General features: G+C 42.1%; 2 protein-coding genes across 3 annotated transcripts in view; one reads left to right on the forward strand and one right to left on the reverse strand.

The window, feature by feature from the left end:
- The window catches only part of LOC143298185 (small subunit processome component 20 homolog), a 95279-nt gene extending 82266 nt beyond the window's left edge, over positions 1-13013 (reverse strand). The window contains exons 1-12 of the mRNA XM_076610934.1: positions 12890-13013; positions 10989-11072; positions 9913-9979; positions 9308-9372; positions 8857-8927; positions 8375-8569; positions 4571-4652; positions 3633-3692; positions 2970-3047; positions 2321-2482; positions 1421-1591; positions 278-421 (exon numbers count right to left, since the gene is read on the reverse strand). Of these exons, the coding sequence (XP_076467049.1) occupies positions 278-421; positions 1421-1591; positions 2321-2482; positions 2970-3047; positions 3633-3692; positions 4571-4652; positions 8375-8569; positions 8857-8927; positions 9308-9372; positions 9913-9979; positions 10989-11072; positions 12890-12925 (1215 nt within the window). The 5' untranslated portion in view covers positions 12926-13013. The remainder of the gene's footprint in view (positions 1-277; positions 422-1420; positions 1592-2320; positions 2483-2969; positions 3048-3632; positions 3693-4570; positions 4653-8374; positions 8570-8856; positions 8928-9307; positions 9373-9912; positions 9980-10988; positions 11073-12889) is intronic.
- A 94-nt stretch (positions 13014-13107) lies between these two features.
- Positions 13108-25893, forward strand: part of LOC143298065 (telomerase protein component 1-like) — a 45194-nt gene continuing 32408 nt past the window's right edge. Inside the window, exons 1-7 of one of the 2 annotated variants that reach the window (XM_076610738.1) lie at positions 13108-13393; positions 14380-14429; positions 15203-15451; positions 16596-16777; positions 19565-19675; positions 20776-20893; positions 23537-23632. In XM_076610738.1, the coding sequence (XP_076466853.1) occupies positions 14388-14429; positions 15203-15451; positions 16596-16777; positions 19565-19675; positions 20776-20893; positions 23537-23632 (798 nt within the window). In that variant the 5' untranslated portion in view covers positions 13108-13393; positions 14380-14387. The remainder of the gene's footprint in view (positions 13394-14379; positions 14430-15202; positions 15452-16595; positions 16778-19564; positions 19676-20775; positions 20894-23536; positions 23633-25893) is intronic. The other variant, XM_076610737.1, reaches the window with a different exon arrangement.

Below are 25893 nucleotides of genomic sequence, written 5' to 3' on the forward strand. Positions count from 1 at the left end.
ACTGTGAGGATGAACTAACATTCAGGTGCATGAGCACTGTACCCACTGTGAGGATGAACTAACATTCAGGTGCATGAGCACTGTACCCACTGTGAGGAATGCAGGAGCACTGTACCCACTGTGAGGATGAACTAACATTCAGGTGCATGAGCACTGTACCCACTGTGAGGATGAACTAACATTCAGGTGCATGAGCACTGTACCCACTGTGAGGATGAACTAACATTCAGGTGCAGGAGCACTGTACCCGTTGTGAGGACACACCACAGTGACGTACCTTGGACATCAGCCTGGCGGTGGTCTCCACAGACAGACGGTCAGCGCTGTGCAGCAGAAGACCAGAGATGACCGCCAACAGGTCCCTGGCCAGAGTCTGCCCAGCCTCCGCTGATTTCAATTCCCTCAGTATTGCCGTCACCACCTGCATGGGGAAAAAAACACAGCAATACTACACTGATTTCACCTCCCTCAGTATTGCCGTCACCACCTGCATGGGAAAAAAAACACAGCAATACTACACTGATTTCACCTCCCTCAGTATCGCCGTCACCACCTGCATGGGAGAAAAAACACAGCAATACTACACTGTATCGCTGTCACCACCTGCATGGGGAAAAAACACAGCAATACTACACTGTATCGCTGTCACCACCTGCACTGAGAAAAAACACAGCAATACTACACTGATTTCACCTCCCTCAGTATAGCTGTCACCACCTGCACTGAGAAAAAACACAGCAATACTACACTGATTTCAAGTTCCTGGCCAGCGTATCCCCAACCTCGCTGATTTCACCTCCCTCTGTATCACCGTCACCACCTGCATGAACAAAAAACCCAGGAATGCTACACTGATTTCAGGTACTGCTAGGTGTGCACACCTACAAACATGCCAGACACACACACTGCTAACCAGCGATGACAACTTCTTCCTCTTCTTCATTCATGGGCTGCAACTCCCACATTCACTTTTATGTACAAGTGGCTTTTATGTGTACGACCGTTTTTACCCCGTCATGTAGACAGCCATACTCCGTTTTGGGGGTTGTGCATGCTGGATATATATGTTCTTGTTTCCATAACCCACCGAATGCTGACATGGATTACAGGATCTTTAACATGCGCAATTGATCTTCTGCTTGCGTATACACGCGATGGGGGTTCAGGCACAAGCAGGTCTGTACACATGTTGACCTGGGAGATCGGAAAAACCTCCACCCTTTACCCACCAGGCACTGTAGCTAAGATTCAAACCCGGGATCCTCAGATTGAAAGTCCAATGCTTTAACCACTCAGCTACTGCACCCATTGTGAAGTGAAGCGAATGATCATTCTAACTATCATCACCATCACTCTGTGACCAGTGCCCCGTGAGGGACCACGGGGTCAGCAGGCCAGGACCCCAGTCCCTCTCTCTCACCTTGGCCACGGCAGGTGGGTCCGACACGATGCCGCCCTTGTGATGCGTCAGCCACAGGTGGGCCAGCCTCAGCAGCCGACACAGGTGGGCCAGGTGTGCTGAGGTGTCCGCCGCCCCCTCACCTGTCTGGTCCCCGGCCAGGCAGGCCTGGTGCACCTCACCTGTCACCTCCTGTGCACAGCAAAGTCATGTCATAATCATCATAATAATAGGTAAATCTGTGTGTGTGTGTGTGTGTTTGTGTGCGTGTGCGTGCATGTGTGTGTGTCCTCACATACTTCTTCTTCTTCTGCGTTCACTCGTATGCACACGAGTGGGCTTTTACGTGTTTGACCGTTCTTTACCCCGCCATGTAGGCAGCCATACTCCGTTTTCAGGGGTGTGCATGCTGGGTATGTTCTTGTTTCCATAACCCACCGAACGCTGACATGGATTACAGGATCTTTAACGTGCGTATTTGATCTTCTGCTTGCATATACACACGAAGGGGGTTCAGGCACTAGCAGGTCTGCACATATGTTGACCTGGGAGATCGTAAAAATCTCCACCCTTTACCCACCAGGCGCCGTCACCGTGATTCAAACCCAGGACCCTCAGATTGACAGTCCAACGCTTTAACCACTCGGCTATTGCACCCGTCGTCCTCACATACATTTTGTTGTTGCTGTCACTGCTCTTTCCTGAAGTATGTATGCTTTGTTCACTTTCTTTTTTTTTCTTTTTGCTCCATTTTCACTTCTTTTTACGCAGCATAAAACCCCTTGCTGCAATAAATCATTATTCCAGCATGGATAAATAATGACAGGTTTCAGGAAAAAAATAAGATTTTTTTATAAAGATTAAATGGGGGAACCATATGACAATCAGAAAGATGTTCGACTTCTGATCAAGTGTTCCTACCAGGAGTACGGTCCACAGGTGAGCAGCCTTCTGCTGGTTGCTGTAGTCAGCACACGCCGTCATCAGGTGACGGACTGTCTCCTCCACCAAACCGAACGGCAGTTCTTGCCCCACCTCTTCTGATAAGGGTGGGCCCAGTTTCCACAGGACGCAGCGAAATACCTGTCAATCAGAAAAAAATTTAGCTGTCAATCAGGGAAAAAGGCAGCTGTCAATCAGAAAAAACACCCACATTTGTCAATCAGAAAAAAACGTATCTGTCAATCACAAAAAACACAGCTGTCAATCACCCCAAAACACAGCTTTCAATCACCCCAAAATATAGCTGTCAATCACCCAAAACACAGCTGTCAATCACCCCAAAACATAGCTGTCAATCACCCAAAAACACAGCTGTCAATCACCCAAAAACACAGCTGTCAATCAGAAAAAACACAGCTTTCAAAAAGCACAGCTGTCAATCAGGAAAAAATACAGCTGAAAATGGCTACTGACTTTGGTCAAGAAAGGTTAAAATGGCAGAAGGAGAGAATTGGGCCCAGCCTTCCTATGCCGAGCCCTGGACACAGTGGACATGAATTCACTGCCGCTAAGGCCGTTCAAGGCTGTGGGACCTTTAACCTTAATGTTTTAGCCCCGAGGTTCTCACCTGTTCGCTGATGGTGTGGAAGTGTTCCTTCACGCCTTTCATGGCCTCAAACAGCAGCTGGCCCACCCCCTCCGTTTTCTGCGGCAAGGAAAGACACAACAATGAACACGTGAATTTCTCTCTTTGTTGCTGACTAAACAGGAACATGAACCAATTACCCAAAGACACAACAATAAACATGTAATTAAAACTCAATTGCGTCTGGTCGGCTGCTGATTTCCGACGCTGTTCCGTTCACTTGAAAGCGTGTCGGACGCATTGTTGCAACAGATTTTGATCTTTTTTTAATGTTACCAATCTTACTTTAAGGGCGATAACTCACAATTTCCAGATAACTCAGACACTTTTCTTGCGAGTTCCTTCTCACTAAACAACAACATAAACCAGTTACCCAAAAACAAATTAATAAACATTTCTCTCTTCATTCTGACTAAACAGCAACATTTAAACCAGTCACCAAAGGACAATAAAGAAACAGATAAATTTCTCTCTTCACACACACCTACCTCACTCTCTCTCTCTCTCTCTCTCTCAACTCAGCACAAAAAAGCACATGGTAAATACATCAGACAAAGAAGAAAAAACACAATATAAAACAGTCATGACTGAAGGAAAACAAAAAAAAACGTAGTCACGATTCAAAAAGCAAAAGTGAACCCTCACCTGCGGGTTTTGCTCCAAATCAGCAAAAAGAAACTGGATCAGAGCATCCTGGTCTTTCACCTGCAACAACCGTTTGTCAAATCTTTCTCAAACCATTCTCAGCTTCTGTGTGCATAGACACAAAAAGGAGTTTTCTCAAACCATTCTCAGCTTCTGTGTGCATAGACACAAAAAGGAGGTTTCTCAACTATTCTCACCTTGTGTGTGCATAGACACAAACAAAGGGGGTTAACCTATTGACTGCTGCAGACCAGAATGCTGAAGGGGTGTCACCTCACTGAGATAAAACACATGTTACAAATTAACGAGGATGTCAGTCACCATTCTGCAGTTGGACCTCTTCCCCCCTGAGAAGTGCATCACATTTTTCAGTGAAATGAATAACAGCACTGGTCAGTTCACAAAAATCAGTGAGTGCACATCACACTCCTGTCACACTGATCACGTTACACCGAGGTTCAACAGTAAAGAGGTTAAAGCACAGACACGTCTGTACACACAGCACAAATATCAACTGCTAACAGTTAGATATCACATATGCATGCACACATAAACACACACACTCACACACACACATGTATACACACACGCAAACCACACACACAATGTATAACATACACACAAACCACACTCACACATGTATAAAACCGCATGCACCCACACACACACACATTGTCACCACACACACACACTGTCACCAACACACACACACACACACACACTGTTACCAAACACACACACACACACAGACACACACTGTTACCAAACACACACAGACACAGACACACACACAGACACACACACACTGTTACCAAACACACACACACACTGTTACCAAACACACACACACACACACACACACACACACACAAGAAGGAACACAAACATAAACATGACCATGGATACCAAACAAAGGTAGCAACACAGTTCTCTCTCACCTTTCTCATGAGAAAAGCGAAGCTCTCCGCAGCAAACCTCTGAATGTACTCCTTGTTATGAGTCAGCAGCGAAGAGAAGTATCTGCACAGCCAGTGTTCCATCACAGCGATAATACACATATCCAGTTGTTGTTGTTTTTTTTTTCACAGTGATAAAACAAACTTAGCGTTTTATGAGTGGTAATACAAACACACAGTGTTTTACCACAGAACAACATAAACGTACAGTATTTTCCACAATGATAATACAAACATCCAGTGTTCTATCACGGTGATAATAAAAAAAAACCCACCTTTTTTTTTATCACAGTGATTCAGAACTCCTACCCATGGACATTAGTGTAGATGTTTTTTGGAGAAGTAACCACAATCCTTACCCATAAACAGTGTAGATGTTTTTTGGTGAGGCATTCACAACCCTTAACCATAAATAGTGTAGGTGTTTTTGGTGAGGCATTCACAACCCTTAACCATAAATAGTGTAGGTGTTTTTGGTGAGGCATTCACAACCCTTACCCATAAACAGTGTAGATGTTTTTGATGTGGTATTCACAACGCTTACCCATAAACAGTGTAGATGTTTTCTGGTGAGGCATTCATAACCCTTAACCATAAACAGTGAAGGTGTTTTTGGTGAGGCATTCACAACTCTTACTCATAAATAGTGTAGATGTTTTTGATGTGGTATTCACAACGCTTACCCATAAATAGTGAAGGTGTTTTTGGTGAGGCATTCACAACCCTTAACCATAAATAGTGTAGGTGTTTTTGGTGAGGCATTCACAACCCTTAACCATAAATAGTGAAGGTGTTTTTGGTGTGGTATTCACAACGCTTACCCATAGACAGTGTAGGTGTTTTCTGGTGAGGTATTCAAAACCCTTACCCATAGACAGTGTAGATGTTTTTTGGTGAGATATTCACAACCCTTACCCATAGACAGTGTAGATGTTTTTGATGTGGTATTCACAACGCTTACCCATAAACAGTGTAGATGTTTTTGATGTGGTATTCACAACGCTTACCCATAAACAGTGTAGATGTTTTTTGGTGAAGTATTCACAACACTTACCCATAAACAGTGTAGATGTTTTTGGTGAAGTATTCACAACACTTACCCATAAACAGTGTAGATGTTTTTTGGTGAGGTATTCACAACACTTACCCATAAACAGTGTAGATGTTTTTTGGTGAGGTATTCACAACCCTTACCCATAAACAGTGTAGATGTTTTGGTGAGATATTCACAACCCTTACCCATCGACGGTGTAGATGTTTTTTGGTGAGGTATTCACAACCCTTACCCATAGACAGTGTAGATGTTTTTTGGTGAAGTATTCACAACACTTAACCACAGACGGTGTAGATGTTTTTTGGTGAGGTATTCACAACCCTTACCCATAAACAGTGTAGATGTTTTGGTGAGATATTCACAACCCTTACCCATAGACAGTGTAGATGTTTTTTGGTGAGGTATTCACAACCCTTACCCATAGACAGTGTAGATGTTTTTTGGTGAGATATTCACAACCCTTACCCATAAACAGTGTAGATGTTTTTTGGTGAAGTATTCACAACACTTACCCATAAACAGTGTAGATGTTTTTGGTGAGGTATTCAAAACCCTTACCCATCGACAGTGTAGATGTTTTTTGGTGAGGTATTCACAACCCTTACCCATAGACAGTGTAGATGTTTTTTGGTGAGGTATTCACAACCCTTACCCATAAACAGTGTAGATGTTTTGGTGGGGTATTCACAACCCTTACCCATAAACAGTGTAGATGTTTTCTGGTGAGGTATTCACAACGCTTACCCATAAACAGTGTAGATGTTTTTTGGTGAGGTATTCACAACCCTTACCCATAGACAGTGTAGATGTTTTTGGTGAGGTATTCACAACCCTTACCCATAAACAGTGTAGATGTTTTCTGGTGAGGTATTCACAACCCCTACCCATAAACAGTGTAGATGTTTTTTGGTGGGGTATTCACAACCCTTACCCATCGACAGTGTAGATGTTTGTGGTGAAGTAACCACAACCCTTAACCATACACAGTGTAGATGTTTTTTGGTGAAGTATTCACAACCCTTACCCATAGACAGTGTAGATGTTTTTTGGTGAGGTATTCACAACCCTTACCCATAAACAGTGTAGATGTTTTCTGGTGAGGTATTCAAAACCCTTACCCATAGACAGTGTAGATGTTTTTTGATGAGGTATTCACAACCCTTACCCATAAACAGTGTAGATGTTTTTGGTGGGGTATTCACAACCCTTAACCATAGACAGTGTAGATGTTCTTGGTGAGGTAACTAGAAGTAGAACCCTTACCAACAGACACTAAGACAGTGTAGATGTTTCAGGTGATGTAAACCATTACCCATAGATAGTGTAGATGTTTTAGGTGAGGTAACCAGAACTCTTTCCCATAGACAGTGTAGGTGTTTTAGGTGATGTAAACCATTACCCATAGACAGTGTAGATGTTTTAGGTGATGTAACCAGAACTCTTTCCCATAGACAGTGTAGATGTTTTAGGTGATGTAAACCATTACCCATAGACAGTGTAGATGTTTTAGGTGAGGTAACCAGAACTCTTTCCCATAGACAGTGTAGATGTTTTAGGTGATGTAAACCATTACCCATAGACAGTGCAGATGTTTTAGGTGAGGTAACCAGAACTCTTTCCCATAGACAGTGTAGATGTTTTAGGTGATGTAAACCATTACCCATAGACAGTGTAGATGTTTTAGGTGATGTAAACCATTACCCATAGACAGTGTAGATGTTTTAGGTGATGTAAACCATTACCCATAGACAGTGTAGATGTTTTAGGTGATGTAAACCATTACCCATAGACAGTGTAGATGTTTTAGGTGATGTAACCAGAACTCTTTCCCATAGACAGTGTAGATGTTTTAGGTGATGTAAACCATTACCCATAGACAGTGCAGATGTTTTAGGTGAGGTAACCAGAACTCTTTCCCAAAGACAGTGTAGATGTTTCAGGTGATGTAAACCACTGCCCATAGACAGTGTAGATGTTTTAGGTGAGGTAACCAGAACTCTTTCCCATAGACAGTGTAGATGTTTTAGGTGATGTAAACCATTACCCATAGACAGTGTAGATGTTTTAGGTGAGGTAACCAGAACTCTTTCCCATAGACAGTGTAGATGTTTTAGGTGATGTAAACCATTGCCCATAGACAGTGTAGATGTTTTAGGTGAGGTAACCAGAACTCTTTCCCATAGACAGTGTAGATGTTTTAGGTGATGTAAACCATTACCCATAGATAGTGTAGATGTTTTAGGTGAGGTAACCAGAACTCTTTCCCATAGACAGTGTAGATGTTTTAGGTGATGTAAACCATTACCCATAGACAGTGTAGATGTTTTGGTGAGGTAACCAGAACTCTTTCCCATAGACAGTGTAGGTGTTTTAGGTGATGTAAACCATTACCCATAGACAGTGTAGATGTTCTTGGTGAGGTAACCAGAACTCTTTCCCATAGACAGTGTAGATGTTTTAGGTGATGTAAACCATTACCCATAGACAGTGTAGATGTAGATGTTTTAGGTGAGGTAACCAGAACTCTTTCCCATAGACAGTGTAGATGTTTTAGGTGATGTAAACCATTACCCATAGACAGTGTAGATGTTTTAGGTGAGGTAACCAGAACTCTTTCCCATAGACAGTGTAGATGTTTTAGGTGATGTAAACCATTGCCCATAGACAGTGTAGATGTTTTAGGTGAGGTAACCAGAACTCTTTCCCATAGACAGTGTAGATGATTCCCTTACCCATAGACAGTGTAGATGTTCTTGGTGAGGTATCTCCACAAGAACTTGTACAGGAAGGCCATGGTGGTGAAGATCTTCTCAATGGAGTCTGGGTCCTTGGAGCAGGCCCCTAGAACGTGGACCAGAATTTCAAACACGTCCTTGAAATGCTGGTAGAAGTCAGGGCCAAGGTCACGTCCCATCTGCACCACCAAGCTGAAACGGACAGTGACCAAAGATGATGGCATGGCGCCACTGGCAGACTCATCGCCCCATGGCAATCATGCCACAGAAATGATTTAAAATCAGCAGTTTTAAATTATAAGTGCTCTGTAATGACCAACGTAACGACTTTTGCGATTTTGGTGTCAAAGTAAATATTGGTATTTCTTCTTCAAAAACCATTTATTTTTTGTTTGTGTGTTATGTTTGTAGTGATTTCAAGAGATAAAAATGTACTGTGTGAAATATGATTGTACACAGACACACACACAAACACTCACTCTAGCAGAGGTTCCAGAGCCAGTGTGTTGGGAACCATCAGATGTTTCTTCAGGATCACAATGATGGATTCCTGTAAAAAGAAAATAAATTTAAAAAAAAATAATAATAATATATATATATATATAATATACACTCATACCTCATCACTGCTGTACATCGAAGATAGCTGAAAAATACAGATTACAAGCAGAAGACTGAAGAGTAAAAGATAACATGCACCATAAGTTTACACACACACACCAAAGTCAAAGCAAGCCTGATAAAAATATTCTTAAAAATCCATGACCATCTCACAATTAGTATTCTCTCTCTCTCTCTCTCTCTCTCTCTCTCTCTCTCTCACACGTGTATAAGTATGCATGCTATATTGGACACACACACACACACTACAAAATCAACACAATCATTCTTTGTTTTAATCCATGTTAGTGTTCAAGAAAACCAACTCACAGCGTGATGCACAAGCTGAACATAGGTGTTGCATGGGCACTGCTGCATATCCTCCTTAAAATCATCTGAAAAAAATCAAAGTACTCATTTAGTTATAAATCGTTACAGCTGCCCCTAATAACACAGTTATATAATAGTTTGCAGGGCTGTCCAAAAAGGACAAACAATGTGCCAAATCAATAACTCAGTCATTTCAAACTGAGAGTCACTCAACAATATAATGTACACATATCACTCAACAAAGGGTAGAGTCTGAAACTGAAAACCATGAACCTTTAGACCAGCACATAAGCCATTCACAGTGGATAATTCACTGCTTAGAACTGAACACTGCTTAGAATTGTACAACTTCATCATGCACAGTATATATACTTCTATACCACTGGTGACATGCTAAAGGTTATAAAGAATTATTTATATGTGCATACAGTCTTCATTTTCACATAAACAGAGAGAAGAAGAGAGGCACATACAAAAACACAAGAGAGAGAGAGAGAGGGAGAGTAAATGAATCTACACACACACACACACACACACACACACACACACACACACACACAGGATGCACAGCTTTCGGCAACCACTGACTGATTGGAGCAACATACCAAAGTTCTGGGTGCAGTTCAAGTCCACCCACTTGGAAAGAGCACTTCCAAAGTATGTGGATTCCTCCTGCAATGTAGATTGACAGTTGGACAACTTGAAAAACACTGTATGGTAAAAACATTATGTCTTAATCACATGTTGATTAAAGGACATTTAATAATAATAATAATAATGGATACTTATATAGCACACTATCCAGAAATCTGCTCTAGGTGCTTTACAAAAAACGCTTTTGTTAACATAAAAGTTTAAAACATTACATCTATGTTACATACACACACCAAAATGTGACTACACACACACACACACACTGCACATTTTAACATACATGTGTATCTAACAGCTACCCTAACACATACGCACACATAGGCAGGCACAAACTTACATAAATACACGCACACACAATACACATTCATATACACGCATGTAGTTATGTACACACACATATGTATACACACATAGTCAAGCACAGCTAACGCAAAGGAAGTGGACCTGCCACAATTGAACTTATTGCTGAGGGAAAAGGTGAGTTCTGAGACGAGATTTAAAAGATGCAAGGGAATCAGAATGACGGAGGTTATCAGGGAGCCTGTTCCACGTCTTTGGCGATTGAAAAGAAAACGATCTGTGTCCATAGGTCTTTCAAACACTTTGATGTTTTTTCCACTGTCTACATTTTTGATATCTCACTATGATAAAAGAAACAACAACACACAAACACGCTTTTCCAGCCCAGAATAATGTTCACTCAATTTTCCAAGACTCTTCAAGGCTTCCACGACTCTGTGATAAGCAGCAATGATTAGTGACAATCCATGCACAGTATTTGTTGTTGTTGTTATTTTTAAGACAACCGGGATTATTAAAACTTCAATTAACCATACAGAACTATCACTTAGGACAGTTTATATAAATTAAATTGTCATTTTCATGATGCAAAATGAACTTGGGCAGTTCAGCTGAAAAGATCACTTATTACATACATCTACTTTTAAAGATGAGATGTATGCACAAAAAAACACAAAAGAAGAATGCCTGAAAAAAAGGAAAAGAAAAAAGGTTAATCACAACTTACCCCATCATCTTCCTCTATTTTCTTGCGGATTTGATGAACCACATCAATGTGCATCAGTTTCATCCGCTCTGTGAAGTTTTGAAACTGAAACACACAGAAAAGCAATTGTGAACAGTATTATATCATAATTTATAATATGCAAGTGCATGTTTGTTGTGATCACAACAAGAGGGAAAGGCTGAATCTGCTCCTATCCATTTGAGGTTCCTATGGTGGTGTGAGTGCCAGACTATCTCAGTATCTGCCGATAATTATCACTCCAGGACCAATCCTGTGCCCTGTGTACGTAGTCCTCCTAGGCTATCAGCCTTGAAAACATTTTGTGTGTTATAATTCAAAAACCTTTATTGAATAAAAAAAAGAAAAGAAAAGAAACTTGTATTGGTAATTTTAATAATTACCTGGTATTGATAACTTTTGTATACAGTAATGGGCTTTTTTTTTCTTTTCTTTTTTTTTTACAAACGAGAAATGAGTATTGGGGCTTTGCTTTTAATTTAAAACAAATTATCTCTGACCTGGTATCATTCACTGGCATCACTAAAACGTTGCCAAAATATGGAGAAAAACTAAGAGTTTTCTTTTCAGGCATGATATAATTCATTCATGAATAAAACTTTTAAAAGTTCCAACAAAGGAGTTCCAATATTCAGTGAAATCTGTAGTTTTACAGTGCCAAAGAATTTAACTTTTTTGAAAGATTTATAATAGTACTCAATAATCAATTTGTTTGAAATTGAAGACAGCACATTGTGTTAATAATGAACATGTCTTGATTGGATGTGTGAACAGGAGACAAAATTCCCAAGGAAATTATTGATGAATTGTACCAGATTAAAGTTGAAGAAACAAGATAATTCAAACTAGAAGTTTCTTACATTGCTTGAGAGACTGACTGGCTAACTGAGTAGCTCAGCTGTGACAAAAAAACAAAAACAACTCACAAAATGGACTCAAAAAGACTTACTAACTGAGTTAAATTAATGAAACATTATTCAATTAATTGTATCCCAAAGGTAAAAAAATGAGCAATGAAAAGATTATGGAACCATAAACTTTAAGAATAAACAAATAAATAAAAGCAATGAGATTGGTCTGAAGTATCAGCATCACTATCAGTATCAGTAGCTCAAGGAGGAGTCACTGCATTCAGACAAATCCAGAAATGCTACACCACATCTGCCAAGCAGATGCCTGACCAGCAGTGTAACCCAATGCACCTAGGGCTTAGTCAGGCCTTGAGGGAAAAAAAGATAATTAAACAAATAAAGAAGTATATGAATATTTAAATTTAAAAAATAATGATTAAAAAAAAAGAATAAATAAATAGAAATAAAAAAAACTAAAAAAGACAATAATGATAATAAATAAACAAATAAATGTTAAATACGCACACACAGTGACAGACACACACACACGCACGTGCGCGCATGCATAACAGATATGCAACAAATCGTGAAATATACATAAACGTACATGAGCCCCCCCCCCCCCCCTCCCCCCCCCCCCACACACACACACACTCGGGTCAGAATTAAACATTCATGGAATAAATTCAAACTAAAACAAGACTAGTGTTGTTGTTTTTAATAAGTGCAATAGGAACAGGAAAGCAAGTAAATAGTATCATTTAGTATGTTCAAGAGTGGGCAAAGGGTATGTACAGCATCTCTCCAACTAACACTTTAAGTAGTGAATGAATCAGCAAGTTGTTGTGCGTATTAAAGTCGCACTTTAGCAAGCATCCTAAATTCGGCTCCAGGAATTTAGGATGCTACAGTGCGACATCGACAAAAGAAAAACCACGCAACCTGCTGAGTTCGTCACTCGTAACGAAAACGTGATTGTAAACAGGTGTTGTTTTTCAAATGCGCGAGTACAAAATCCAATCTCTGACTTACCCGATATGTGTTGGTCTCTTTGTGAGACCTCCCCATTTTGAAACTTTGCTGTGACAATCTTTCAAACCAAATACTTGTACTCCATCCACCGTCGCAAGATGGTCCTGAGTTCCGAGATTGAAAAAGCACGTGTGGTAAAAAGCCAAACGGAAACGGAAGTCAAAAATACAACGTCTACATACCACAAACTATAAAATTTACGCTCAATAACGGGAAATTGTCATGATTTCCTGTAACCGATAACACATGAAGTGACAGTTATGGTTGTCTGATAAAGTAGATAATAATGTGATCACTAATATAACTACTTTTTGGTGTGGGTTTGGAATATGCCTTGGATTTTTTTCTAAAGGGAGGTCACCAATGTAAACAATCAGGCATAGCTTGTTGCTTGGCACAATCGGCATTGCCTATTTGCAGCAAGATTTTGTACGACGCAAGTACGAACTTTATCGTTCTTCAGTTGATAATGATTTTTACCAAAGGGACTTAACAAAAATCGAGGTTGTTTTTTTTTTTCTCTCTCTCTCTCTCTATTTTTTTTTTTTTAGTAAGACTAAAGAGTTGTATGGGCCTAGTAATATAGTAATACATAAATATCCTTTTCTAATCTTATAATGGCCAGTGTATGGGGGGCGGAGCCGGGGGGGGGGGGGGGGGGGGAGGAGCTGTCTTAGGGTGGGGGGATGCCTCAGTGTGTGTGTTTGTGTGTGTATGTGTGTGTGTGTGTGTGTTGTTGAGCAAATGTGTATGTGTTTTGTGCCCCTGAGAGAGTTTTCCAATTGAAGCCGCTTCTTTTTTCTTTTCCTTTTTTTAAATCTTTTCTTTCATTCCTTCTGCCATATCTTTCAGTCTTAAAGTCGGTCTGGATCTGGATCTGGATCAACACGTCGCTTACATCCATTTACTGGGGGTGCGCAACGTGTTGGTGTTACTGGCTTCTGGCTTTTGCCAGAGCCGATTTGAAGCTATCCACTGACTTTTTGTGGACGATGGTATCGTCTAGATGGTTCCACTCAATTATTGTCTTTGGGAAGTATGAGTATTGGTACTGGTCGGTGTTTGTTTCAGGGACACAGTAGCATCTGTCGTTGTTTCGAACATAGTTCTCCACAAGGTTTTGCGACAGATATGTGCTCTTGTCTCTCGTGGAGCGGATGCGTCGTCCTGGTTTCTGCGGTGTGATAAAGTCACTTGGAGTGAACGCTGGTACCAGACTCTCAACCACCCTGTAGAAGAAACCTAGCCGTAGTTGGAGTCGTCTTTCCTGGAGGTGATAAAGAAAAGAAAGGAGTGGGGTGAGGGGAAGGCATTTGTTTATGTGCATAAATGTGTGTGTGTGTGTGTGTGTGTGTGTGTGCTTTTGTGTGTGTTCTTGTTTGCATTTGAAAGCAACAAAGATGATAACTATTCAGTTGTAAAAACCAGAAGATATACAGTATATGTTGTAAATGCAGTATTGGTTCAAATTTGTTGATGGACTGTTGCAGGTTTGGTCATGTATAGGCGCTTCAAGAGTGGAAATAGAGCTGAGACAAAGGTAACTTCTTTTTTTTTCTGTTTGTGGGCTATGTCATTCACTTGTATTTATAAATCTAAATGTGGGCCAAAAGATGGCACTAGCCAGCAGGACAAAGGGGAGGTTGCCTACTTCCGGGAGGTTATCGGCCGTAGTACTTTCGTTTTCTCCGCATAGGCGGATAGTAGTTTGCACATGACAGGAATGTCAGACCCCTGCCAGAGTCTGCACTAGGTGGGTCACGGTAAGTATGTTATTTAAACGTAATTTTAGATAGAAAATTTCCTTTTTATGCCATCATTTAGGCAGCCATACTCCATTTTTTATGGATGAAAAAGAGGGGGGGGGGGGGAATCTGGGGATGAATGCTGGGTATGTTCAGGTTTTCTCAAAATAGTTTCTTTTTTACATTTTAGTTCAGATACTTGTTGATTGGAAAAATGATTTGAAATGGTCTAAGCAAATGTTAAGTAAAAGATAATAATTTACTGTATCATGATAGGTCTTTTTGTGTGTGCGTCATGTGCTTCTCATCAGTTTAGAGTGGGTATATTTGTCTGTGCGTATACATTTGTGTGTGTGTGTGCGCGCACGTGCACATGTGCATGTGTGTGTGTGTACTTTCATGTGTGCATGTGTGTGTGTACTTTCATGTGTGTGTGTGTGTGTGTGTGTGTGTGTGCATGCATGTGTGTGAGTACTTTCATGTGTGTGTGAACATATCCACACGCACATGTTTATTTACTCACAGGAATATCAGCTAAATAAAAATGGCCATTGTGTCTCCTGCACAGGACTCTCAGCAATCCGACACACAAGCCGAGGAAGACCCGCAGTGTGAGACAGACCCAGAGATAGTCCAGCAGGTGGCCAGAGTGTGGAAGGCAGTAGCCGACATTTGCAGGCAGAGTGTGGACAATGGCCAGCCAGTCCACAAAGCTGAAAACGCCACGGCAAAACTCGGAGGATGGCAAACGGTCCGGATCTTCGTGTCTTCCACCTTCACTGATTTCTTCAGCGAGCGTGAAGTGCTTGTGAAGAAAGTGAGTGTGTGTGAGTCTTGTGAAGAAAATGTGTGTGTGTATGTGAGTCGTGTGAAGAAAGTGTGTGTGTGTGTGTTGTGAAGAAAGGGTGTGCAAGTCATGAAAAAATTGTGTGTGAGTCTTGTGAAGAAAGTGAGTTTGTCTTATGAAGAAAGTGTGTGTGTGATACTTGTGAGGACAGTGAGTAGTGTGTATGTCATATGAAGAAAGTGAATACATGTGTCTTGTGAGTCATGTGAAGAAAGAGAGTGTGTTAAGTCTTGTGAACAGAGTGTGTGTCATGTGAAGAAAATGAGCGTGTTATTCGTGTGAAGATAAAGAGTGTGTGAAGTGCTCGTGAAGAAACTGAGTGTGCAAGTGCTGTCGTGGTAAAAGGAATATACCCCTAAAGCTGGCAAATCTTGTGCAAAAAGCGTTGTAAGTGTGTCTCTGCCAATCCCCATAGGTATTTCAAAAAGTACAGGTGTTCTGTGAGTCACCCCAGCAATGTGTGTTGAAGCTATACAATCATCAGCTGTATGACTGTGAGAGAAAGAACAAAGAAAGATAGAAAGACAAACAGAGAAGTGACATTCAGGTAGACTGCCTTTCTTACAGAAAGAAAGAGAGCAAGAAAAACAGTATGAAGAAAGAATGATTTTCTCATTGTCATGGGTCTCCAGTTTTGTTTTTATTGTTGGAATGGGGAAAAAAACTAAAACGGAAGCAGTGATTTCAAAAGTGATGGGACTTTGATAGAGGTGAACAGTGGGTGACAAAAGGAGATGAGTTTCCTCCCATGCCATACCAACAGAAGAACGATAATTATCTGTGCCCACCTGTGCAGGTGTAAAAGAGAGCACCTGTCCCATTCACTGCTGGTGTTTCCTCCTTCCCTGCCATATCAACAGAAAAAAAAAACACCTATGCCCACCTGTGCAGGTGTAAAAGAAAGCACCTGTCCCATTCAATACAGATGTTTCCTCCGTCCCTGCCATATCAACACAAAAAACCCACTTATACCCACCTGTGCAGGTGTAAAAGAGAGCACCTGTCCCATTCAATACAGATGTTTCCTCCTTCCCTGCCATATCAACACAAAAAACCCACTTATACCCACCTGTGCAGGTGTAAAAGAGAGTAACACCTGGCCCGTTCCCAACAGGTGTTTCCAGAGCTGCAGGAGTGGTGCCGGGAGAGGAAGGTGAGGCTGGTGGAGTGTGACTTGCGCTGGGGCGTGCCAAAGGACGCCACCTCCACCCAGGCTCTCCTCACCTGTCTGGAGGAGATTGACCGTTGCTACGATGCCAACCAGCAGCCCTTCTTTCTCAACATGCTGGGGGAAAGGTGATGTTATCTTTCTCCTCACCTCATGCGGTGATCTTCCTTTCTTCAGGAGGTGATCTTCACTTTTGACTCATGTTTTTTTTGTGTGCATATGTGATTCTTCTTCTTCTTTCCTTTTTCCTGTTGAGCACTTTTGCGCTGCAGCTTTGACGGGCACAATAGCCGAGTGGTTAAACCGTTGGACTTTCAATCTGAGGGTCCCGGGTTCGAATCACAGTGACGGCGCCTGGTGGGTAAAGGGTGGAGATTTTTCCAATCTCCCAGGTCAACATATGTGCAGACCTGCTAGTGCCTGAACCCCCTTCGTGTGTATACGCAAGCAGAAGATCAAATACGCACGTTAAAGATCCTGTAATCTATGTCAGCGTTCGGTGGGTTATGGAAACAAGAACATACCCAGCATGCACCCCCGAAAGCGGAGTATGGCTGCCTACATGGTGGGTTAAAAAGGATCATACACGTAAAAGCCCACTCGCGCATATACGAGTGAACGTGGGAGTTGCAGCCCACGAACACAGAAGAAGAAGAAGAAGGGCTGCAGCTTTCAGTTTCCGCTCATATCCACGAGTGGGTTTGTACATGCATGACCATTTTTACCCACTACTGAGGCAGCACTCAAGGCCTGACTAAGTGCGTTGGGTTACGCTGCTGGTCAGGCATCTGCTTAGCAGATGTGGTGTAGCGAATATGGATTTGTCGGAACGTAGTGACGCTTCCTTTAGTAACTGAACAGAACTGAACTGAGACAGCTATACTCCATTTTGGGGGGTATGCATGCTGGTTATGTTTGTGTTTCAAAAACCTACTGAACGCCAACATGGATCATAGCATTTTTAACATGCATCTTCAGCATGTATGTATTTGATGTTCTGATTGTGTGTACACACGAAGGGGGTTCAGGCAGTAGCAGGTCTGCACGTATGTTTACCTGGGAGGTTAGAAAAACTCTTAAAACTGTCAAACGCTGATACCGAGGTCAAACCCAGAACCGCCAGATTGAAAATACAATGCTCTAACCATTCAGCTGTTGTGACCGTCTGTATTCTCATACATGCCTATGCATTTTGTGTGAATATGTGGTGTTGTGTGTGTGTCTGTGTGTAGTGAAGAGAGGGAGAAAGATTGGTTTTTTTTTGCTTTTTTCTATGTTGATTTTCACATGTGCATGCAGATGCATGCATATAGTGACATACATGTCCTTCACATACATAGTTCATTGCAGCCTGATGGCCATGTGGTCATTATTTGTATTTCTCTTTTTTGTCACAACAGATTTCTCTGCAGCACTTTGCTACACTGAGAGCGCCACCCTTTTTTTCTTTTCTGTTTTTTTTTGTGTATTCTTTCCTGTGTGCAGTTTTATTTGTTTTTCCTAATGAAGTGGATTTTTCTGTTGAAGTTTGCCAGGGACATCTCTTTTGTTGCGTGGTTCTTTTACATGTGCTAAGTGCATGCAACACACAAGACCTCGGTTTATCGTCTCATCCGAATGACTAGCGTCCAGACCACCACTCAAGGTCCAGTGGAGGGGGAGAAAATATTGGCAACTGAGCCATGATTCGAACCAGCGTGCTCAGACTCTCTCGCTTCCTAGGCGGACGCTTTACCTAAAGGCCATCACTCCACAGGTAGGGGTGATGGCCAGATTATGGCCTGTCACAGGTAGGGGTGATGGCCAAGTGGTCACTATGGCCTGTCACAGGTAGGGTGATGGCCATGTGGTCATTATGGCCTGCACTGTCACAGGTAGGGGTGATGGCCATGTGGTCATTATGGCCTGCACTGTCACAGGTAGGGGTGATGGCCATGTGGTCATTATGGCCTGTCACAGGTAGGGTGATGGCCATGTGGTCATTATGGCCTGTCACAGGTAGGGGTGATGGCCATGTGGTCATTATGGCCTGCACTGTCACAGGTAGGGTGATGGCCATGTGGTCATTATGGCCTGCACTGTCACAGGTAGGGGTGATGGCCATGTGGTCATTATGGCCTGCACTGTCACAGGTAGGGTGATGGCTATGTGGTCATTATGGCCTGCACTGTCACAGGTAGGGTGATGGCCATGTGGTCATTATGGCCTGCACTGTCACAGGTAGGGGTGATGGCCATGTGGCCATTATGGCCTGCACTGTCACAGGTAGGGGTGATGGCCATGTGGTCATTATGGCCTGCACTCTCACAGGTAGGGGTGATGGCCATGTGGTCACTATGGCCTGTCACAGGTAGTGGTGATGGCCATGTGGCCATTATGGCCTGCACTGTCACAGGTAGTGGTGATGGCCATGTGGTCATTATGGCCTGCACTCTCACAGGTAGGGATGATGGCCATGTGGTCATTATGGCCTGCACTGTCACAGGTAGTGGTGATGGCCATGTGGTCATTATGGCCTGTCACAGGTAGCGGTGATGGCTATGTGGTCATTATGGCCTGCACTGTCACAGGTAGGGGTGATGGCCATGTGGTCATTATGGCCTGTCACAGGTAGGGGTGATGGCCATGTGGTCATTATGGCCTGCACTGTCACAGGTAGGGGTGATGGCCATGTGGTCATTATGGCCTGCACTGTCACAGGTAGGGGTGATGGCCATGTGGTCATTATGGCCTGCACTGTCACAGGTAGCGGTGATGGCCATGTGGTCATTATGGCCTGTCACAGGTAGCGGTGATGGCCATGTGGTCATTATGGCCTGTCACAGGTAGTGGTGATGGCCATGTGGTCATTATGGCCTGCACTGTCACAGGTAGGGGTGATGGCCATGTGGTCATTATGGCCTGCACTGTCACAGGTACGGGTGGATCCCAGGAAAGGAAGAGGTACCTGAAGAGGTACGGGACAGATACGACTGGGTGGAGAACTCCTCTATGACCTTCATGGAGCTGCTGTATGGAGCTCTCAGGTACATACACCCCTCCTCTCACCTCTCTCTCTCTCTCTCTTGCTCTTTTTCTCCCCCCCCCCCCCCCCCCTCTTTCTCTCTCAGAAAAGGCGTCACTTCAAAGTGGGTGTTAAGAGTGGCAGTCGTCATGTTAAAAATGAAATCCGTCATGTTGTTTATGTGAGAAAGGTTGAAAACTGATTTGAAATTAAACCTTTTTACTGCTGTTGACAAGTCTGCTTGTCAGTGAAGGGATCTCACCTCGCCGAGATTTAGACTGACCTTACAGATAGGATATCAGTCAGCACTATGTGTTTGGACATCTCCCTCTTGAGATTGCATCACTTTAGTTCAGGAAAATCAAGTGCACCATTGATAGGTTTACAGAAAAAAAGATAACTGTCTTTCTTTCAAACGAATGGCACACTGATCTGATTTCACCAAAGTTCAGCAGACAAGGGGTTAACTCACTCAATACGGCCAGTCCTCTCTTCTCCTCTACACAGACCCTTCAGATGTCCAGTGGGTGTCAGAATGACCCAATCTTTAGCTTCCGTCGTCAGAACTGTGGTATTCTTTGTCAACATTCACCTCTTCAGTATAAGAGCGTTCCGCTTGCAATATTTTGATGATGGTAATTGGGATGAAACGCTGTTAACGTCGTCTCTTTCGCTGTTCGTATGGAGAGAGTTAATCAGGTACAGTGAACACCTAACCAAAGTGATGTTGGTTATTTGTAGGATATTTCTTTGCTGTACCTGAGCAGGCTGATGACAAGTGTGTGGACAGCGAAACAGGGAGAAAGTCAACCTGTAGATTTGTTCATGAGTGGATGGAAATGTGCACCAGAGGTGTTGTGTGGTGAATATTTTGAAAGTGAGGGTGGTTTAGTGTGCAGGTGTGTGTACTTTTCCATGCGAGCGTAGGTGTGTGTGTGTGTGTGTATGTGTGTGTTGAAGTTTGTATATGTTGTGACCATGTCTACATGCATGCTGAACAGATTCACCAGGTTGTCATACACATGAAACCTGACTCATGCATGCGTGCGTACAAGCGAAAGTGGCAGTTGCAGCTGACAAAAACAGAAGAAGAAGAAGGCGATTACTGGTGTGTGCTTTCAGAATATCCAATCCCAACGCTGCGTTCTTCCTGCGTGACCCGTGCTTTATCCCCCAGCTGCCTGAGCCTCACACGGGTCGTTTCCAGGGGGAGTCTGCCCTGGCCAGGGAGCACATGAAGGTACACGTGTTGATTGTCACCGCCATAGAAACGTGTGCTGTCATGCTCACACATGACATAGAAACACGTGCTTTCATGCTCACACATGAAGGTACACGTGTTGATTGTCACCGTCATAGAAACGTGTGCTTTCATGCTCACACATGGTGGTACACGTGTTGATTTTCACCGTCATAGAAACACATGCTTTCATGCTCACACATGGTGGTACACGTGTTGATTGTCACCATCATAGAGACACGTGCTTTCATGCTCACACATGGTGGTACATGTGTTGATTGTCACCGTCATAGAAACACGTGCTTTCATGCTCACACATGAAGGTACACGTGTTGATTGTCACCGTCATAGAAACGTGTGCTTTCATGCTCACACCTGATGGTACACGTGTTGATTGTCACCGTCATAGAAACATGTGCTTTCATGCTCACACATGGTGGTACACGTGTTGATTGTCACTGTCATAGAAACATGTGCTGTCATGCTCACACCTGATGGTACACATGTTGATTGTCACCGTCATAGAAACGTGTGCTTTCATGCTCACACCTGATGGTACACGTGTTGATTGTCACCGTCATAGAAACATGTGCTTTCATGCTCACACATGGTGGTACACATGTTGATTGTTACCATCATAGAAACATGTGCTTTCATGCTCACACATGTCATAGAAACATGTGCTTTCATGCTCACACATGTCATAGAAAGATGTGCTTTCATGCTCACACATGATGGTACACGTGTTGATTGTCACCATCATAGAAACATGTGCTTTCATGCTCACACATGGTGGTACAGGTGTTGATTGTCACCGTCATAGAAAGATGTGCTTTCATGCTCACACATGATGGTACACGTGTTGATTGTCACCGTCATAGAAAGATGTGCTTTCATGCTCACACATGATGGTACACGTGTTGATTGTCACCGTCATAGAAACATGTGCTGTCATGCTCACACATGTAGGTACACGTGTTGATTGTCACCGTCATAGAAACATGTGCTGTCATTCTCACACATGATGGTACACGTGTTGATTGTCACCGCCATAGAAACGTGTGCTGTCATGCTCACACATGATGGTACACGTGTTGATTGTCACCATCATAGAAACATGTGCTGTCATGCTCACACGTCATAGAAACATGTGCTTTCATGCTCACACCTGATGGTACACGTGTTGATTGTCACTGTCATAGAAACATGACCTTTCATGCTGACACATGAAGGTACACGTGTTAATTGTCACCGTCATAGAAACATGTCCTTTCATGCTCACACATGGTACACGTGTTGATTGTCACCATCATAGAAACATGTGCTGTCATGCTCACACCTGGTAGTACACGTGTTGATTGTCACCGTCATAGAAACACGTGCTTTCATGCTCACACCTGATGGTACACGTGTTGATTGTCACCATCATGGTACACGTGTTGATTGTCACCATCATAGAAACATGTGCTTTCATGCTCACACCTGATGGTACACGTGTTGATTGTCACTGTCATAGAAACATGACCTTTCATGCTCACACATGAAGGTACACGTGTTGATTGTCACTGTCATAGAAACATGTCCTTTCATGCTCACACATGGTACACGTGTTGATTGTCACCGTCATAGAAACATGTGCTGTCATGCTCACACATGTTGGTACACGTGTTGATTGTCACCGTCATAGAAACATGTGCTTTCATGCTCACACCTGATGGTACACATGTTGATTGTTACCATCATAGAAACACGACCTTTCATGCCCACACATAATGGTACACGTGTTGATTGTCACCGTCATAGAAACATGTGCTGTCATGCTCACACATGATGGTACACATCATAGAAACATGTGCTCTCATGCTCACATGTGAATGTACACACATTGATTGTTACCATTATAGAAACATGTGCTCTCATGCTCACACATAATGGTACACATGTTGATTGTTACCATCATAGAAACATGTGCTTTCATGCTGACACATAAACACATCTGCAGATATATACATTTCTACATGCTTGTGAGTGCACCTACCTGCACCTACACACACACACATACATGCATGCACACACACACTGGCACACACATACACAAATGCAGTGGCTTATCATTTTCTCTTTGCGTTAAATAGCCTAAAATTACATACAACAATGATAACAGTTACAAGAATGATATGTCTTACTCTTTTAAGTCACAGCATGGATCATTACAACAACAACAACAACAACAACAGAACATAATTAACATAAAATATAATGAATTAACTGTGTCAAAATCACTCACTTTTCAAATGCAACATGTAACTAATGCACGCTTGATTGATAAAGTGACCCAGTTCCCCCACTCGTTTCTCAAAATGCATGCACACATCCAAATCATGTGTAAACTTACACTAACACTTGTTAATGCTTTGAATAAGTACAGTGAAGCTGGACTTGGTTTCAAAGTTATAACCTTGCCATCTTCATATAAATATTAGAATTTAAAGCATACGTTTTCTTCATATATTTGAAGACCTCTGTCGACAAACAAAAAAAGAAAAAAGAAAAAGAAAAAAAATGCAACAAGGACGCAGTAAGAAGAATGCCGTGTTGTCTTTTTGTCTGACCGAGGTAAGTGTACTTCGAATTGTTTTCCAGGTGTTGAAGGACTACCTGAAGAAGCACTACCCCCAGCAGGTGTTTCCCTACACGGCCCAGTTCGGAGGCCTCACCCACACCACGGGCAGAGAACTGGTAATCATGCACTGTACCCTGAATCCCATTTCCCCGCTGTATTTTCTCTGGCCTTCTGTCTATTTCAGGTTTTTTATCAGTCTTATCTTTCACACTTGACTGTATTATCTCTGGCCTTCTGTCTATTTCAGACTTTTACCAGTCTTATCTTTCACCCTTGACTGTATTTTCTCTGTCCTTCTGTCTATTTCAGGCTTTTATCAGTCTAATCTTTCTGTCTATTTCAGACTTTTATCAGTCTTATCTTTCACCCTTGACTGTATTATCTCTGGCCTTCTGTCTATTTCAGACTTTTACCAGTCTTATCTTTCACCCTTGACTATTTTCTCTGTCCTTCTGTCTATTTCAGGCTTTTATCAGTCTAATCTTTCTGTCTATTTCAGACTTTTATCAGTCTTATCTTTCACCCTTGACTGTATTATCTCTGTCCTTCTGTCTATTTCAGGTGTTTATCAGTCTTATCTTTCACCCTTGACTGTATTTTCTCTGGCCTTCTGTCTATTTCAGGCTTTTATCAGTCTAATCTTTCTGTCTATTTCAGACTTTTATCAGTTTTGTCTTTCACCCTTGACTGTATTATCTCTGGCCTTCTGTCTATTTCAGACTTTTACCAGTCTTATCTTTCACCCTTGACTGTATTTTCTCTGGCCTTCTGTCTGTTTCAGGTGTTTATCAGTCTTATCTTTCACCCTTGACTATTTTCTCTGTCCTTCTGTCTATTTCAGGTGTTTATCAGTCTTATCTTTCACCCTTGACTGTATTTTCTCTGTCCTTCTGTCTATTTCAGGTGTTTATCAGTCTTATCTTTCACCCTTGACTGTATTTTCTCTGTCCTTCTGTCTATTTCAGGTGTTTATCAGTCTTATCTTTCACCCTTGACTGTATTTTCTCTGTCCTTCTGTCTATTTCAGGTGTTTACCAGTCTTATCTTTCACCCTTGACTGTATTTTCTCTGTCCTTCTGTCTATTTCAGGTGTTTATCAGTCTTGTCTTTCACCCCTGACTGTATTTTGTCTGTCCTTCTGTCTATTTCAGGTGTTTATCAGTCTTATCTTTCACCCTTGACTGTATTATCTCTGGCCTTCTGTCTATTTCAGACTTTTATCAGTCTTATCTTTCACCCTTGACTGTATTATCTCTGGCCTTCTGTCTATTTCAGACTTTTACCAGTCTTATCTTTCACCCTTGACTGTATTATCTCTGGCCTTCTGTCTATTTCAGACTTTTACCAGTCTTATCTTTCACCCTTGACTGTATTATCTCTGGCCTTCTGTCTATTTCAGGTGTTTATCAGTCTTATCTTTCACACTTGACTGTATTATCTCTGGCCTTCTGTCTATTTCAGGTGTTTATCAGTCTTATCTTTCACCCTTGACTGTATTATCTCTGGCCTTCTGTCTATTTCAGGCTTTTATCAGTCTTATCTTTCACCCCTGACTGTATTTTGTCTGGCCTTCTGTCTATTTCAGGTGTTTATCAGTCTTATCTTTCACCCCTGACTGTATTTTGTCTGGCCTTCTGTCTATTTCAGGTGTTTATCAGTCTTATCTTTCACCCCTGACTGTATTTTGTCTGGCCTTCTGTCTATTTCAGGTGTTTATCAGTCTTATCTTTCACCATTGACTGTATTTTCTCTGGCCTTCTGTCTATTTCAGGTGTTTATCAGTCTTATCTTTCACCCCTGACTGTATTTTCTCTGGCCTTCTGTCTATTTCAGGTGTTTATCAGTCTTATCTTTCACCCTTGACTGTATTATCTCTGGCCTTCTGTCTATTTCAGACTTTTACCAGTCTTATCTTTCACCCTTGACTATTTTCTCTGTCCTTCTGTCTATTTCAGGCTTTTATCAGTCTAATCTTTCTGTCTATTTCAGACTTTTATCAGTCTTATCTTTCACCCTTGACTGTATTATCTCTGGCCTTCTGTCTATTTCAGGTTTTTATCAGTCTTATCTTTCACCATTGACTGTATTTTCTCTGGCCTTCTGTCTGTTTCAGGTGTTTACCAGTCTTATCTTTCACCTTTGACTGTATTATCTCTGGCCTTCTGTCTATTTCAGGTGTTTACCAGTCTTATCTTTCACCCTTGACTGTATTATCTCTGGCCTTCTGTCTATTTCAGGTGTTTACCAGTCTTATCTTTCACCCTTGACTGTATTTTCTCTGGCCTTCTGTCTATTTCAGGTGTTTATCAGTCTTATCTTTCACCTTTGACTGTATTATCTCTGTCCTTCTGTCTATTTCAGGTGTTTATCAGTCTTA

Source organism: Babylonia areolata, chromosome 23, assembly GCF_041734735.1.
Source record: "Babylonia areolata isolate BAREFJ2019XMU chromosome 23, ASM4173473v1, whole genome shotgun sequence".
Lineage (NCBI taxonomy): Eukaryota > Metazoa > Mollusca > Gastropoda > Neogastropoda > Buccinidae > Babylonia > Babylonia areolata.